Source organism: Mugil cephalus, chromosome 1, assembly GCF_022458985.1.
Source record: "Mugil cephalus isolate CIBA_MC_2020 chromosome 1, CIBA_Mcephalus_1.1, whole genome shotgun sequence".
In the NCBI taxonomy this organism is placed as follows: Eukaryota; Metazoa; Chordata; class Actinopteri; order Mugiliformes; family Mugilidae; genus Mugil; species Mugil cephalus.
This window is the reverse complement of record NC_061770.1, coordinates 14,636,587-14,655,195: the sequence shown is the minus strand read 5'-3', so window position 1 is coordinate 14,655,195 and position 18,609 is coordinate 14,636,587. Positions and strand designations below refer to the sequence as shown.

Below are 18,609 nucleotides of genomic sequence, written 5' to 3'. Positions count from 1 at the left end.
ATACAAAAGTATTTCTCTCCCAACAACTATTAACAAAGCAAGCAGACATGCACGAGCACACCCGGAACAATGTATTACAAGGTGTGCATACATCTGTGATTGTGTTGTTGCTCTGCTTGAGTCTATCGCTAGACGAAAAAAAAAAAAAAAAAAAAAACCTGAACCTTAAAATGTTCTGCTGTGAAACCAGACCAGGCACCCCCCACCCCATAGTAAAGACACATCCCCAGCAGGATGCAGCCTGCCACATACACGCACACACACATAAAAACAATTTAAGAACAGCTCAAAAAATATGAGAAACAGCAAAATGTGTTGACCTGACCTCCAAATTCACTAAATCCCAAACTTATCTGGGAGATACACTGGAACAAGCCTGATCCACAGAGACCCCTCCCCTTCAACCCATAGGACCCGAAAGCCCCCACTAACAACATCCTGCTGCCTGACACCACAGGGCACCCTCAGAAGGCCCATGTCTATTCTCTGATGATTCACAACCATTTTTGAGTCATAATGTTATGGCTGATCAGTGTATGACTTCTGTATTACGTACCGTTCAATTCACAAACAGGTGCATGTAGACAAACCTCTTTCATGCTTATATATTTGAATGAGCTCGGCTGACCTCTTCTTACTAAAAGTGGCAACATGTGACTGCGTTGAGCCTCACTTGCCTGTCACTGTTTAACATCCCGAGGAAAAAAAGGGGGGAACACCAGGGCCTCTGGAAGGGGCAAGCAGGATCTTTCATTACCTCGTCTTTACCCCATAACCTCCACACCTTGCCTCGCACGCCACGCCTGCCAAAGTGAAGCAAAACTTCAGCTAGCACAAAATGCATTAGGCTTAAGTGGACCAGAGCATGTTATGTTCTTTCTCTGAAAAACAAAGACAAGTGGAAAGCAGGGGCTGAGAGCGCTGCGGGTCTAACAGGAATTTGTGATATTATGACAGGAGGGGAAAGGCCAGTAAAGATATGGTTTCATATACAGTTCTATTTTTATTATCATTCCTGGAAATGTCACTTGAGTGTAAATATTGCAAAAATAAGCTAAATATGTGTGGCCGCGTGGCTCGACACCAGGAGTTATTTAACTCCTGGTCAGAGGCTACCCAGCATCACTGGGCGTGTGTGGTATTTAAAATCTCCTTTGAATCCTAAAAAGGTCATATCTGCCTTTATAGCTTAGATGTGACCGCGTTCAGTGTTGTTATGTCAATGTCAATGAGACTGATTTCTGTAGAAAATGAAGAAAAAAAGAAGATATAAATAAAAGGTAAGGCAATTTAGCATCTGCCCAGTTTCAAAAGACCTAATTGGCCTTTGAATAAGACTCAAAAGTCTTTTAAGGTGTGGCACCTCCTTGCTGATTTAAGTCTAACCCTCTCTGTAAAGGTCACTGCATTCCCTGAAGTTCTTTTTCCTCTTTGAAGAACCGGTGTTTAGTTCCAGAAGTTCTTTATTAAACTCTGAATCAACAAATACTGTTTTATGGGATGAGGATGAGGATGCAGTGAAGTCAACAGAGCTCTGGGGTCAAGATAAAAAGCTCTGCTAACAGCCTGACTCTGAGTCAATAACACAAACAGCTGCAGGATCAGTGAGTGGGTCACTGTCTGTACACTCTACATCTGCGATGTAAATCATATCAGTGCTACATATCTGCAATTTTCCCCCCCATTTTTTTGAGATATTTGGTTGTTGATGACAAATGGAGGTGGAAATACAGTTACCACTGGACTAGCATCCAAAAAAAAAAAAAAAAAAATTGCATCCAAAAGACAGTGTAAATATGTGACCTCTTAAGTTTTAGCATCATGACCTCAAGGAACAGAGACAGACACAAAGAAATGTAATTCATTTGCTCAAAACTGCTTTTTAGTGTACTAATTAGGATGAGTGACAAATCTTTATGACTTTATTTTGTTTTGGGTATACAGCAAAGAAACACAGTTTTTCCTTGTATCACTTGAGAGGTGCTTTTGGTAAGCTACATTACAAAATTTGAGCATTTCAGAAAAGAATTGGATGTTTTCAAAAGGTGCAATTACAGAACTAACAAGATACACTGATCAGCCACAACATTATGACCCCTGACAGGAGAAGTTAAGTAACATTGGCCATCTTGTGACAACGCAATGTTTTGCTAGGAAACTTTTGAACCTGGCATTCGTGTGCATGTGACTTAGACATGTACCACCCACCTAGACCAGACCAGACACCCCCACCCACAGCAATGACACTCCTTGAAGGCAGCAGCCATCCCCAGTGGGATGCAGGTGCATGGTTTTATAGGCACACACACAAAATGGTTTAGGAACAACTCAAAACAAAAAAAGAATCACGAAGAACACACAATGTGTTGACCTGGCCTCCAAATTCAACCCCTCAACCCACAGGAACCAACGGACCCCACTAACACCATTCTGTTGCCAGACACCATAGGGCACCCTCAGAAGGCCCATGCCCATTCTCTGATGAGTCACAACTGTTTTGGAGGCACAAGGGAGACCTACACAGTATTAGGTGGTCGTATTGTTATGCCTTGAGTTTCACTTTGGCTCAGAACGTTTTAATATTTATTTTTTATTGCTGGATTTTTGCCGTCTTCGACGCCTTGAAGTAAAGCTTTTACCGTACCTAATAGACTGGATTCGACTGTACTGAGGTAAATGTCCACTTGTGTGTGGATTTGTCCTACCTGAATTCTAGAGGCACCCAGTACTGCCAAACAACAAGATCAAATCCATCAATACGCTTGCAGACGTGCAGACACTCACAGATACACGCACACCGCTCAACAGTCGTACTTGTGCTGGCATGCACGCACTGGCATGGCACACCGGGGAACACACACAAGCGTACAGGAATACATAAAACACAAAAACATCATTTGTCTTTTTGAGGAATCTTTAAGTTTACATAACAGGTCTGATTGCTGCCTAGTGCACAAAATAGTCCAATTATGGCAACACTTCTGTCAGAGTGTGAATCTGTTTGCTACAAAGAGCTATTGAGCTGCTGTCACTTTCATGTGGTGCCGCATCAACATTCAACAAGATATCATTTCGCAGGAATGAGATGTGTGTGTGTGTTTGTGTGTGTGTGTGTGTGTGTGTACGCTTTTTATGAGCATAAAAGAAAACATTCTCATAAATTCTGGCAGGGCAAGAGTCTGTCCTGGCTTGTAAGTCTGGGAGAAGAAAAAGAGAGAGAAAAAAGACGGCAAAGGCCTCTGACTTGGCAGCCGGACGGGGATAGAGGGATCTTTTACGTCCATAAATCACTCTCTCTTATTCATCCCTTTATCCTATGGGACAAAGTGCAGGCAGGCCTTTGCTAGAGAGCTGCTAACAATATTGCGGATGCTCGTAGGGAGGTAAGAGTGGAATTACTGTTACTGCAGATGGTAGCTGTGTAAATGGAAGGGGGGAAAGCAGCATATTCCAACCACTGCAGTAGTTGTACCGAAGGCTGATCGTCAGCACATTTTTCACTTATTGATTAGGTTCAATTTCACATATCTAACACCCCATTAATACCAAAATCAATCCATACTGACCTCTCCATCAGGCCTCTGGTTCTGTGTTGGGTTGGGGTTAGAGGTCTGGCTCTGAGACAGCTTCTGGGGTTGCAGAGCTGCGAGTTTGTCCTTTAACTCCCGGTTCTCCTTCCTCATCTGCTCCAGCTCCTCCAGTCGAACCCTGTCCTCCCGGTCTTTCTGCTCGCGGAGGCTCTCGATCACTCGTTCCTGAGACGGCAAAGGAACAAGAGAACAGGGAGTTTGGCAAAAAAGTGCGAGAGGGAACATGTTAAAAGTTTTTGGTGCCATCTGCATAAGAGCTTGATCACTGTATTTAGAGGACCAGCGTGTAGGATTTAAGGGAATCAATTAACGGAAATGTAATACTGCATTCACAATATGTGTGGAAAGACTCAACAGGCCGACCCAATTAATTTCAAACATGTTTTTTATATTCATGTCAATGACAATGGAAATCTTTATGCCAGTTCTTTCTGAAGAATAGACACTAGTCTGAGTATTGCCAGCTGTTTTTACATCCACACTAATAAAGTGTTTTGCTTTGTTGCAAAGTGCAGAAAGTTGTTCTTCTTCATCTGGCTTGATTTGCATTTGCATTCCCACTGCTTACTAAACTGAGGTATGGATCAGTAGGTGGTTGATGCTATTTAAATCCATTTTCCCATTCAAAATCGAGAAGGCTAGACTTTTAAAGCTGCTCCAGTCTGAGCCCAGCTTTGAACATCCTCTTCAGAAAGGACAAACCAAACGCTTGGTTTTTCACCACCGTAGATCGAAATGTTAGCACCGGCCAGAAGTAACACCTGACGGCAACCACAGGTTCTGCTACAGCCTTGACAAGTGAACAGTAAGGAGCGGTTATTCAGTTGGTTTCAGCTTGCAACCCCATCAGTAGTTTTCACTAAATCATGGCCACTGGTACTGTAAAAAAATGTTGTTCCGCCTCCAGTGTGCCAGGAGTCCCAGCCTTGTGGGATCACAGCTCCCTATCATTATTGAAAAATTTTAAGCCAGTGTCTTGATGAATGGGATCACCAGCATGCTTTGCAACGTGTGGCCAAAGGCAAACTCATAAATGCCCACGATAAATAATAGCGCCATAAATAAGAGGAGTCACATGAGGAGATCGCAGCCAAGCAGAACAAAAAGAGAAAGATGAACGAAGAGAAGGGTTGAGAGAAACAGAGACAGATTTATTGTTAACGAATTGGACAGCGCCGTAGATCACTTCCTAACAGCTCCACGTTGCCTACTGATAAACCAAGTTGAAGTGTTTAGATCATAATTTTCTCTATTCTCTAATCACACTGGACAGCAGGACCACGGCTTTGGGCATTGGCCTGAGACCAGGTCCACGAGATGGGTGGCTGAGTATGCGCGGTGTGTGTAGTAGTTGTGTGTTAAGTTGTATTTGTGTGTGTTTAGGTGTGGACTGAAGTGATTACCAAGGTGTTTATTCAGGTGTTTATTTAGGCACAGAGCACAGCTCAGCAATGAGGCTTTACGATGTGGCATTGCCGCATGATTGGCAGCTTTAAACCCCGGGGTAATTGGACAAATACACTCACTAACTAGACCTGGCACAGCACAGCACTGCATAGTGGGCTTTGGAAGAGAGGGCATAAAGACAGAAAAGAGAGAGGGAGCGAGCCCTCTTGGCTAACAGTTCTTGGGTGTTTTCCCCACATTATGAAAGATCTCAAGGATGTCTGGGGGTTAGGGAAAGAAACCAAGATATAATAAAATAACCTGCTATGAGGCCAACGCGTGGAGCAGATATATACAGACGTACACACAACATTACATACAGGCACACACAAAAAACACACACACTGATACACTAAAGGTTCAAACAGGCTCGGTATGGGCACAATACCCCAGTCTGTTAATTAGAACCAAAGCGCTGTGGCTAGCGACTGGCTCCAAGAGCAGGTTTGTGACAGAGTTTGTGATTAGCAACACACACACTCTTGTAAACACATTACACACACCCTGTGTTGACCACAAAGCCTGAAAAGCTTGCCAGCTTTTTCCTCATCACAGTTGAATTATACATAGGCTGCATCAGAAGTGGTTTCTGGGTAAACAGATGGGCCGACGCAGAGAGGGGATTTACAGTTTATTGTGTCATTATGCTATTCTTTTCAAAGTCTATCTGCAACAAAAACAAATTTAGGTGATAAAACATCATTTTAAGTGAAAACATGTATGTACTGTGTCAGGCCATGCGTTGCAAACACAATGAAACACACATTAGCTGACATCTAAGCTATTAATAGACTCCTATGGGTCCAGACTTAATGATTCTTGATTAAACTGATATAAACGCCCTCTTTGAAATGCCATATGGACGATTTATTTCTTCTCAAGTTAAGCCTAGAGTGAGATGCCTTTTTATCTCACTGTGCACTTAAATGGACAGAGTACAAGTGAGACAACCTAACACTGCAAAGAGAAATACATACACTACCAGCAAAAAGTTTGGGGACATATTCTCGTTCAATTCCATGACAAAGTGTGTCCAGACTTTGGACTGATAGTGTACTGACAGATGCGAATGCATAAACATACAGAGTGTGCACATTGCAACACAAAAATGTCAAATTAACTGGGGGAAAAAAAGTGAATTGGGAACTCTTAACCAGCAGCTAGTGCCAACAAAATATAAACCAGCATCCATCTCTAAGCCTGCAGTACAAACACACATGTAACTTGGAAGAATTTTTAGCCTGCAGCGCCAAACCAATCATATTTTAGACTGTAGCACCAACAAATGTGTGCTCGCAACAATATAAAACGTGCAACAAAGCAGAGAAAGATGGAGTCACTCTGAAATCAAGTCACTTCACAAATACAGCAATGAGCATGGTCAGTACATTTTATAACATCGAAACCATCCTGTGTTCAAGATGATCTCCAATTACAAATTGAGTCTTATTGAGCACAGTAATTTGAATTAGCACTCCAGCTTCCTGACAGTAATTTATTTACCCAGGAATAGCATAAAATCAAATGGGGTTTTATTGGGTAAAGACCTGTTTGATAGATTGTGGTCCATTCTACTGAAAACAAAACATTGCTCCGGCCAACAGGACTATTCAACTTTTAGTGCAAGTGGCGGCTCGCTAACTCTGTAATGTTGAGGTGATGCTTTATGGAGACCAGCTGCCCTTTGATGTTGCCAGAAAACAGCAAATACAGAATGTTTACAACCAACATCTAGAACATCCACTTATTCAACCATGTGCAGTAAGTCTGTTGGTTTCACCTTGAATCACACTGCAGTTGTTCAGCACAATGACTGTGTATCTTCTTGGGCATTTTGATAAATGCACTACTGCATGCAACGGTCCGTGTAACCGTCCCAACAAATTAATAATAGATAGAGAGCTAGCTTTAGCATCCATGCTAACAACAGTTAGTTTTCAGGTTGTTTCAATAACGTTTGTGTCTTCTTCTTCTTCTTCGTTGATTTTTGTCAGGTTTTATGCCCTGCCCTCTGCAGAGTGCAGATTAAAGGCTACATGTTAGACACCCCGTTGCAAAGCACTGCCATCCAAACAATAAGCATCACAACAAGTTTTGTTTATGTACTCAAGGAACCAAAATTCTCTCTAAATCTCTTTAAGTTTCACCATGAATGTTTTCGCAGTGTATCAGTTGTTGTTTATCACCTATGGTGTGCAGGGAAGCTGAGCAGATATTGTAGACATTGTTATTGTTGTTGTACAATGTGTTAACGCAAACACACAACAGACAACAGTCAACAGAAAAATATACAGACTTAACCTCCTGAGACCCTGCATCCTCATATGGGGACATCAGGTTTTAGGTTTTATTGCAGCTTAATCTACTTCATTTAAACCCGTTGTCCTCGTTAGTGGACGCTTTAGTCTGCCATCTAGAGGTAGTGAAGGGTCAATACAGTAGTCCGTAAATACATGACAGCGAGCATTTCATCAAATTCATTCTACATACAATCACAGGACAAAAGTGGATGAGGAACAAAACCTGTAAATGTAACTAATTTTATCAATAGCAACAAGCTACAATGTCACTAATTAGCAAGTACTTGTTTGAGGACATTGGGACTTCACTGTTAGCAATTCTGGTTTTGCTCAGCCCTGTTCATGTATCAAAATAAACAGTTTTATACTTTATCACAAATCAGTGACTTTATTATGATATAAATTATGAAATAATCCCAGTGTTCACATGTAACGACATTGTTTTTGTCAAAAACTACTATTTCCTGTTGAAAGACGATGCTTAGTTTTAATACTTACTTAGGTCCTACTGATCCTAAATACCTTGGAGAAATTAAAAATGCATACCAAACAAGCTTGGGTCTCAGGAGGTTAATATTAAAATCACATCCCATTAAGAGTTTTTTCCCCAATATATACTACGCTCATGGTCATACTTATTTTTTCACAGTGTGCATTGCTCTGTTGCTGAATTTCCATCCCCGTCTTATTCTTTTTCACAGTCTTTTTGCTTGACTGTCTCTTTATCTTTATAGGAGCAACTCGGTTTCTCACTCTGCCTCCGCCCTTGCATTCCTTGACCTCTCCCTCCATTAATTCTGAGACCACCGTCGCCATCAGGGCTGTGTCTCCTCTGCCACTCAGCTTCCCTGTGTCTCCATTCCTCTTCCTTTGAAAACTTTTATCCTCCTCTCATTCTATAGATCATTCCCTCCCCATGTTTGGCGCAGTCGCAGACGTGGACTAATCCTCTGTGTGTTCACCTTAGACCTCCTTTCTGCCAATGCCTCCTTGTCTCCTTTAGTGTTTTCATACAGGATCTGGCGTGGTCCAAGATCTATAAATTTGGAGCTTGTGTAAATTAAGGCTGTGTGTCATAGCAAAGCCTGCAACTTAATTAAATGCCTCTGAATCGCTGAAATTTCCAGACTGTTCCACACCACATGGTGGTGTTACGGTTTCACATTGTAGAATTTCATTGTGCACATCTGCCAAACATATTTTAGCATATTCATAATTAAGATGCTTTATTATTTTTAGACATCTCACCAACCATAACCCTCCTTTTCTCACAGATTCAGTGTTTCCTGCTCTCAAACTTTTTCTCGATTCCGTGGCTTTTTTCTTTTTTAACAAGTCCACTCCTACCCTCCCCTGAGCCTTCCCTTCCACGTACCTTTTCTGATAAAGCCTCTTCCAGTGTGGCCAGAGCTGTGTCTGTATTGCTGGAGTCTGTTTGAAGGCCCTGAACCCTTTCCCTCAACCCAGCCAGCTGTTTGTCCTTGTCCTTTAACTGTTCCAACAGGTTCTCAATCTGGAGAGAAAAAGACAGATAGAACAAGAGAGGAGGTGGCATTAGAGGCATGTAGTGGTCAAAATAAACTCATCAATATTTAAAGAATCCTGGGCAAAAAGTTTACACTGAACTTGGAAAGTTAAGTAGTATGTGTACAATGTAGTATTATGACTGGAGACCTTGTGGTGCTTAAGTGCCACATGAGGTAATTATGACCCGTGATTCATCAGGAAGTTGACTGTAGACACTGAATAGTTTTGCTCTGCCTCTGGCTGCATTCACCAATTTCCTGCTGTAATGTCTTCCATACTGGCCTGGCATCTCAAAGATGAATAGCAATGAACGCCTACACTGTAAGGCTTTGTTGGTTAGAGAATAATTTAATTAAGCTGAAGGCTTTCTGAAGAGGTGTACAAACCAAAGTCTACAAGAAAGATGCAGGAGTCAGGGAATCTCGAGTTGGTTGGCTCAGACATACACCGATCATGCAAAACATTATGACCACCTGCCTAATATTATGTAGGTCTCCCTTCCAAAACACTATTAAACCATCAGAGAATGAACATAGGCCTTCTGAGGGTGTCTGCTTCAGTGTGGCAATGGAAAGTTTTTTGGAAAAAATGTTTTTATGTGCTTGCCTGTGCCAGGCTGCATGGGGGTGGCTGCTGCCATCATTGCTATAGGCTGGGGTTGCCTGGTTTGGTCTAGCTGGGTGGTACATGTCTAAGAATCATCCACACAAATTCCAGGCTCAAAAGTTTCCCAGCAGAACATTGCATTGTCACAATATGACCAGTGTTATTCACTTTGCCTGTCAGTGGTCATAATGTTATGCTTGATCGGTGTATACAGTATATATGATGCCTTTTTTTCCCCTGTTGTGCTAAACCCTACTTTTGCTTGTCACTTATGTCAGTGCTTGCAGATGTTTATCGGAAGAATGTTTATTCGATGTCTTTTATTTACTGTGGGTAAAACAAGATTGCAGTGTTTTTGTGTGAGTGTGTGTGTATGTGCGTGTCACTCAGTATTTTGTCTGTATTGATCTGTTATGGCATTAAGCTTTGGACTAGATTCAAAGGGGATCAACGGAAATTCTAGTTCAAATGCAGTGCTATAAGTGTGAGATATAGAGCTAACTCTATGCTAAGTGCGTTGCCTAAGTATGCTAGTTTTATGCTGTTGTTGTTGTAAATTCTCACTGCATTACCTGTCCAACATCCAGTCCAAAGTGCTGTACCTTACCAGCTTCAGTATAAGTCTATTTGAGTTATACTAAGAGCTAATTCAGTCCATTGACTTACAGGGTGCACTGTCTCTGTATCTGCCTTTCTGTGGCTAACCTCATGTTGTTAAAATGCTGGTGTAATAGCCAGTTGTGGTGTTCAACAGTCTTTATCTGATGAACATCTGCAAAACAGAACACAAACACTCAAAGACGCACACAGGGAAACACACGGGAGCCCACAAACACAAAGCGCTCAGAGCTGTACCAAACAAAGCACTAACAGATGCAGTGAGGGAAGGACACAGTGCCCTGCGACAAGACTCCAGAGGTCTACAAATTAGTTTCAAAGGGACAGCACATCTGGTGATAGGACATGGTGATACAGTGACATGGTGACTTTCTTGTGGCTTATCAGAACTTCTATGTATGAGCGCACTCTGCATTCCTTTGGATTCAGAATCTTGATTAAAAAAGAAAAGAACAATATGAAAAGTTTACAGATTCCCCGAGAGTCACTGAGATCCATACACAGGCTAAGATCATTTATTTTCCTGTCTCCAAGTCATTCTTCTTTAGTGGTTTTTCTACAGACAATGTGCCATTCTCTCACTGCTGCAAAGTATTAATACCACATTTGACCCAAATGCTCCTTTCTAAGATCAAGGCATGTACTGTACAAAAAAAGAGCCACATGCCCCAAAAAAGGATTTCATTATTTGATGAACATGAGATACCAATAAAAAAAAATAAGCAAAGTACTTCAGGCTATCAAGACTTCAACTGCAACAGCGACGGGGTAAAAAAAAATGTCCAGCAGAGAGAATAAGCTGCATTCCAGTCATGGGTACATAGATAGATAATGTCCAAATCTCTACAGCTATTTTACAAATGAATCCAATTAGACTGTAGACTTTGGTGTTCTCTGCTCCCTGGAGGGCAAGAGCGAAGATTTGGGGGAACCATCTTGGTTTTGGCAATGAAGAGAAAGTGGCAGAAGGGGGTGGGAAAAATCAGCCAAGACCCTTCAGCAGATCTTGATAGGTTAATGACAGTCATTACACAACCAAGCTAAAGGCTCTGGTGGGTTCAGTCGTCGACCGATAGGGACATTAAAGCCTTCAGGGAATGATGGGAAAGCTTCACACTAACAAAGTCAGATAAAATTCCCAGCAACTCGTGATTGCCATGGGCGTGTTAGATGGGGTTTATGGTGGACACTGTGAGAAAGAAAATGTCTTAATGAGGTGATGGTTATGTGTTCCCTCAATATTCCTCTGTGCGTTTTGCATTTCAAGTGAATGGCCTGACTGGAGAGGCACTTTTACTCATTTCATTTGACTGGGATATGTGGGAGTAAGAGCAACATACAGACGATTTCCATGCCATCAAGCGCTGATGAAGGCTGACAGATTATACAAGCTTTGCAGCGGGACATGCTTATCTCTCCATATAGTAAACAAAGTAGGAAGTGCAAACAAACCAAATATCTCACTTTGGCCTCTGGTTGTAGTAGCCCAGTAGCTCGACATACTTCGTTCTCCTGAAACATGCACCCAAACATAAATACATATTCACTCATGCACACCCTCGCTCCCCGTCTCTGTGGGCACCACAGCCCTATTTTAGGTCAAATTGAGCATGCCGCCCCTGGTCCTTAGATAAATGATTACATTCTTCACCAGTCTTAAGTTTGCTTTGGCCCGGTAGCTCAATATAACAACCCCTTGATGAAATATTTAGCCTCGTCGCTTGGCCTTCTGTGAAATTGTGCAGAAAAACGTTAAACCCAACTTAAACCTTGTACAGTACGGCCGGATGACTACGAGTCGCATGAATCATGGATATGGGAAAGAGGGCAAGGAATTCTGTCAGAATTCTCAAACTCCAATCATAGCATTTCGGGAGAAACGCCTTCTGAGGGCAGCTGTGTGTCTTTTTGGGAGATGGGGCCTCCGTTCCAGTAGCTCGGTTGCTATGATGAGAACAGCGGCCTTTATCTCTGCGTATGAGTACGAGGCTAGCTCAAACCATCCTGCATCCCTCTTTCCTCCTGCACACAAACACATAGACTTTTTTTTTTTTATCACCCAACTGCTGTGCATATGTCATCCCAAACACACCTCCCACTGATTCAGACCACCTACGATATAGGCGGCTTCCATGACTCTACAGGCCAGGCTCTGTGATGTGGACTGTCTGTCCCAGCGAGTGCGTATCCTCTCGAGAAACTATGACGTCTGTCTCAGTCATCTCCCACACACATGGCCCCCTGGTGTTTACGGCCATTCAGTTTCGACTCCGATAACTTTATCAAGGAGCTGATAGGGCAGGACACAGTTCTCCATAAAAGTGGGAGTGCTGGTGCACAGTTCCACTGACCTTGACTTTTCTCATGCCACTAACAGCTGTAGCCCCCGAAAATACAGCTGTAAAACACCAGGATGCTTGGGAATGTAAAGATATCAGAACTAGCATTTTTTTTTTCTTCTTTGCTAGTTCTACAGGTTTTGTAATTTAGTAGTAGAGACGCATTACAGCTGCCATCTGCCATCACTTCAAAGCAAAACTTAACTGACTGCAACTCTATTCACCAAGTATCTGATGAAACTTGCATTTGTAAAGTGGTAAATGGGCCATGATATTGTCACCAGTGGAACAAAACACAATGCTCACTCTTGACAAAGTGACATATATTTAAAGTGAATCCTCAAACAACGGCAGACATACATCCATGTAACGTTAATAGTCATCAACGAAACATTTTTATCCTTTGTTCGGTGGGATAACACGTCCACTGGGAGCCCTGCTTGTGAATTGCGGTCGCAGACTGTATACTGTGATCATGAGTAGCACAAGCTGAGCTCTAATGTAATGGGACAGAAGTATCAGGCCCTGCGTCTATGGCAAAAAAAAAAAAAAAAAAAAAAAAACGTAAAAATAAAAAAATCAATCTAAAAGCAGAACCACAAACCCAGTCGACCCATCTGTCTTCTATCCAAACTAAGAAGAAGTAGACCTCTGGAAGCCAGAGGAATAATTTCAGCAAAACACAAAGGAGACCAGCATGGAGCATGACCACTATGAAAATATAATCATTTGTATTTTTAAAACTCTTTTGGACCAATAAAAATACCAAACAATAATCGCTCGGCCTCTCTGAAAGGCAGCGCTCTTGTCATCACCTCTGAAAATATGACGGGGACAGTTGTAAAACCCAAAAATCCCAGTGCTGACATTTATGTGCATGCACGCACATGAGTTCACGGACGCACACAAATTCTCAGTGGTGCAATAACCGCAAACTGAACAATATGTAGTAACACAGGATGTATTTCCCAAGAGAAATCTAGGTCACAGTCAAAAAGAGACTGTGTGAACGACGACTTACTGTACTACTACTCCAAGTACTTCCCATTTACAGTCACATACTACAATCCCAATAAACAACGTATAAATTAGACTTGAATAATGTTTGTGCATGTTTGTGTGTTAAAACAACATGCGAGTTGTTCCCATCTCCTCATGAAAGGCTGTTGATTCACGTATTAATGAAGGACTTCTTCCTGCTTCTGAGCACTCGACCATGGGTCTTCAAAGAGAAACTCAGTCCGGTCATGATGAACAGGGAAGACACCGACCTTTTCAGCAAAAGGAGGGGTTGTTCTTGCACTTGATTTAACCCTTGTCCCTCCTCTACCTCCCACCACCACACGTTCTCTGCCTGTGAAACTCAACAGCACGGGCAAAGCTGGCAGAACAGGCAAGGACTGATCCTGTGTGAGGTGGCGCCTCCATGTGGTGACTTGCTGCAACAGGCCTGTCCATGCACTTTGACAGTTCCCCATCTAACTTGGAATGGGTCGTTTAGTTATAATGCTAGGACATTCAAAGTTCTCAGAATTCCAGATTTGATGGGATCTCATTTATTGACAGAGAGAACACGCTGTCCTCTCTGGTCCTGGATTTTACTTCCACACCTGACAAGACACTTGTAAACACCACCTCAATACATGTTTCCATGGATAAAAAGTGCAGACCTACATAAAAATGTCAGGAGACATTATCCTGCACACGTAACTAATGAAAGGGAACCACCACCATTAACTGTTGCGAAGTCCCAACCTGATCTCTGCAGAACAATGAGTTGTCTCGCTGGGAATGTGAAGAGGCAAGCACACGGGGACCTTTAAAGCAGAAAATGACACCTCTGCCTTATTCCCCTTGACTGACCTTCCTGATGTCATGGTTCTTTGCTCAAGGAGACATTATTCATCTGTTATCGACCATAATGACAGAGCACAGTGACTTCATAAGACGAGTGGTGCCCGAGAGAGGGAGGACGGGAAGGGAGGGTCAACAAGTGTGATGCTCAGGTTCTGAAATCATCCGCACTTTTCTAAAATGAGGAAAAGCGTGAGTCATTTTTCATTTCTACTGCACGTCAAAGACAGTCACAAAGTATTTCTTCCTAACGAAGGAATGACTCTTTTGATTTGTTGTTGAACACATGGCCGGAGAAAGGGGTTGATTGAGCATGAATGCACAGAAACATGTGTTCGGGCCACTGTGTAATTGCACATGTGCCAACGTGACTTCATGACTGCGCTCTGCAGCCCTCTACCATACCTCGTCTGGATTAAAAGCGAAAAAAGGGCCGTGCATGTGACAAACCCAGAGCCGACAAACCAAACAGGCATGTCCTTGCTTATTCTACCGCCAAGGAAAACAGAAACTGCTGAAGCAGACCTGGGAGCGAGTGAAAGAGACAGAATTTTCTATGGCTTTCACTGTGATTATGATTGAGTCTTGTAAGTCTTTCGTTCTGTCATTCTGCCCCTAACCACCATTGGCTGTTTTGAAATACAAAGGTGCTCTGTGTCCATCAGCGACACGCATGCTCTCATTTGTATGCAGGCACACAGACACATAAACATACACAAAAATAGACAGACGCACACTTTATGCATAGAGAAAAACAAGAATGCAGGACACAGATGGAAAAACACACACACACACACACAAACAAGGAGACTTATTTATCAATATGCATAAATCAGTGTATTGTGTATGTTCTTTTCACTGAATGTGTGCGAACTCCTAATCATTCTTAAAATGGAAGCGTACAAACTTGACCTTAGTTATGATAATTTAACGCTATGGCACAACTTCAGAAACATCGAGTAAATGAAATCAGAACACCCACAAAGATAATTGTGCGGTCAGAAATGATGTGAAAAGAAAAGCATTTAAAAAAATAAAAAATAAATTAAAAAAAAAAATATATATATATATATATTTAAATGTTCTCCAGAGTAAACACACATTATGAAGTAGCCTTAAGTGTGCTGGGTTTTCTGCTTCACAAAATGTAATGGTAATCTAACAGCAAATTACAGATAATACGAACATAATTTCTTTTATAGAGTCACACGAGAGAAATAAAACAAAAAATGCATGAAATTAAACATGGAAAAAAAAACCTAACCATCTGTGTGCGTAGAAAGCTACACTAGGTTCGTGTAGGAATTTCAGATCTCCTGCACAGATTATGGCAGCTGTGGTCATCAGCAAGGTGAGTAAGGAAGCAAAGGTTTATTGTATTATTTTAACCTTGCTTGTGGGCTAAAAATCACAGTAGCTTTGTTTCTGTAGATAAAGCACGGCCCGAGCTAGTCACTGTTTGTTTATTCTGAATGCCTAAATTCCGTTAACCAGGAAAACAGCTTGAGACAAAGTCGTTAGACTAAAAATAGTCACAGTTTTGAAAGGCTGAAGTTTTGAAAAGAGAAAGAGAAAAAAACGGTTTCTTAAAACATTTAGAGGTAGAATTTTGAATACACCTGATTTTGCTGCAGTTTATTTTTCAACTTTATCAACAGTTTTTCATATGTGTATGAAAAAGCCAAACTCTCAAAAACGCAAAAAAAAAAAAAAAAAACATTTCAATGGTAATTTAATCCTCTTTTCAACGGAATAACAGCAGTAGTGATCAATGCATAAAAAATGTTGATGTTTGTCTTGTGTGTTTGAAGTTGTGAACGAGTCTCTGTTTTCACTCTAACCAGGATCTTTTTCTGAAGCTAACCATGTAGTGTAGTTTCCTCAACCCTAACCACACACTGACTGGAAATGAAAGTGATAATCCAAAAAGGGATTAAAAAGTCAACACTCTTCTCTTTCTAAAAGTAGACCCGGCCGTTCTTTATACTACCTCGCCTGCCCGAAAATTTGTGAATGTTCCTGCGAGTTGTTTTGGGAGTCGAGTCATTGGTAATCAACCTGTGGGTGTGAAACGGATAATTTACAGTAAATGAAACAGCAAGATTAAAATAGCTAAACACAGAACTGTTTCTACATAGGCACAAATGCATTTGCAGATTTATTGGAACACCTGTAGCCTCAGTCTAAACACACACTTCTGATTTCTGAGGAATACACAATCAGGCTGTGATTGTTATCATGGATGTTGGGCCCAGGTTCAGGCGACGGGGGCTGCATATAGCATTTCTGACAAGCAGACATCCTCCCCCTCTTCCTACACATTCCTCCAGACTGTCATTCACGCAGAAACCTTCCACTGCATTCATACATAATAATTAGACACGAACACACCCGTGAGAACACGTGCAACACACAAAGAGATGCAGACGTGCGCACGGCACAAGTGTCAGAAACACAGAGAGAAAGACGAAGCGACCGCTGTTTTCATAGTGATTTCTCCTGGTCAACCGCAGGGCAAAACGACCAGGGAGAGAGTCCTGCAGACCAGGAGCCATTCAATGGAAATGGACTGAACTTGTGCAAGCTAGGCTGTACGTGAGTGTGACTGTGTCTGTGTGTGTGCCGGCCAAGTTGATCCACGTCCATGCTCTTTAGGCTCAAGACCCTATCTCTGCCCCCCTCAGCTGCGGAATGCTGCAGTGATTGCTGGGTAATTACCCTGACGCTTTTAGTCCTCTGCTCCCAGCACCATTAGTATTAACTCTTTTCTTTTTCTCCTCTCTGGAGCGAGGGAATGGACGCCCTTTGATCAGAAAGAAAGAAAGAAAGAAAGAAAGAAAGAAAGAAAGAAAGAAAGAAAGAAAGAAGTAGCCACCCGGTGGGGACCACAGCAGCTGTGTGTCAACCTGTAGCTTCTGACCCTGGCCCACTTTACAGTGATCTGGTCAGACAGGTGAAATACAGCATACAGACATACAGTTCAAGTGGAAGTTCACCAGTCAAACTGTGACCCATTTTCTTTTGGGAGCCCAGACTGGAGTGCCTGTCTCACATCCTAAAGTATGAAATGCTAAGGCTAGACTGCCAACGAGCTGGGTCAGAACAGGTCAGTCTGAGTTATGACGCGTCTACATCAAGATGCAGTCACATTTGAGTTCTTCGTCAAGTTGGAGAGTCATCAAACAAATTAGATTTTTTGAATTGAAGTGCACGTGTTGTGGCCAGGCGGAAGATGGACTGGAATAACTGGGACCTGACACAGTATGGCCCAACACTGGGCTTGTCATGACTGATGTGTAGCCTGGCTCCAATCAGCGAGCCTCAGGCTCTCACCATTAACCCCGGCTGATTGCTGATAGGAGCAGTGGGGGATAGAGGGGGGCCTATCACAGGCAGTTTACCGGAACCTCCCCTGTTCCAATATGCTTATCTGTGACCATGTCTTTGTACTGTGATTGGTCAGCTGGAATCCATTAGGATGAAAGGCATTGGTGGCCTCATCACAGATCTATCAAGATCACCCACACTCACACATGGGAACATACTGTACACATACAGTAAAAGGTTATCTCTAAGGATCTCTGGGAAATACAGCTGTTTCACACAATCACTCACCTGGAAGACTTGCGGTGTACCCTACACATGTCCACTATCTATCAAGGGAATATACACTGATCAGCCACAACATTAAAGCCACTGACAGGTGTAGTGAAGATCATGAATCATCGCCTCACAACACGATGTCCTTCTTGGAAACCTTTGGTCGGGCATTTGTGTGGATGTCACTTTGACACGTACCACCCACCTAGACATGAGTGCAGACCAAACACAAACATAACGCATGGCGACATGGTTCCTTAATTTAGTTTGGAAATAATTTCTACGACCAAAGTCAAAGCAAACTTGATGCTATGCACTGTGGACAACACCCTCTCCAATATCTTGCAGTGAAGAGCAAGGTACTTGAACTAAAGACATTATTAAGTCTTTAAGCAACAACACTTAAAAACTACAATTACCTCTGGAAGTTAACCTTGGCAAACAACTGAAGTTTCATGAGCATGTTGTATTGATTGTGTTGACTGTAATCTCTTTTGTGGATCAGGCTTGTTCCAGAGCATCCCACAAATACTTGATCAGTTTGGGATCTGGGGACTTTGGAAGCCAAGTCAACAGCTTGGACTATTTTTCATGTTTTCCGAGTCGTTCCAAAACAGTTTTTGTGGCGTGGCAGGCCGCATTGTCCTGCTGGGGATGGCTGCTGCCATTAGAGAGTGTCATTGTCATGGGGTGGGGGTGCCTGGTCAGCAACAGTGTTTAAGTGGGCGT

The 18,609-nt window shown here is 42.3% G+C and overlaps 1 protein-coding gene across 1 annotated transcript in view; it reads right to left on the bottom strand.

Annotated features, from left to right (window-relative positions):
- The window catches only part of LOC124996733 (ERC protein 2-like), a 144,526-nt gene that overhangs the window by 85,455 nt on the left and 40,462 nt on the right, over positions 1-18,609 (bottom strand). The window contains exons 8-9 of the mRNA XM_047570018.1: positions 8,712-8,849; positions 3,567-3,755 (exon numbers count right to left, since the gene is read on the bottom strand). Coding sequence (XP_047425974.1) covers positions 3,567-3,755; positions 8,712-8,849 — 327 coding nt within the window. The remainder of the gene's footprint in view (positions 1-3,566; positions 3,756-8,711; positions 8,850-18,609) is intronic.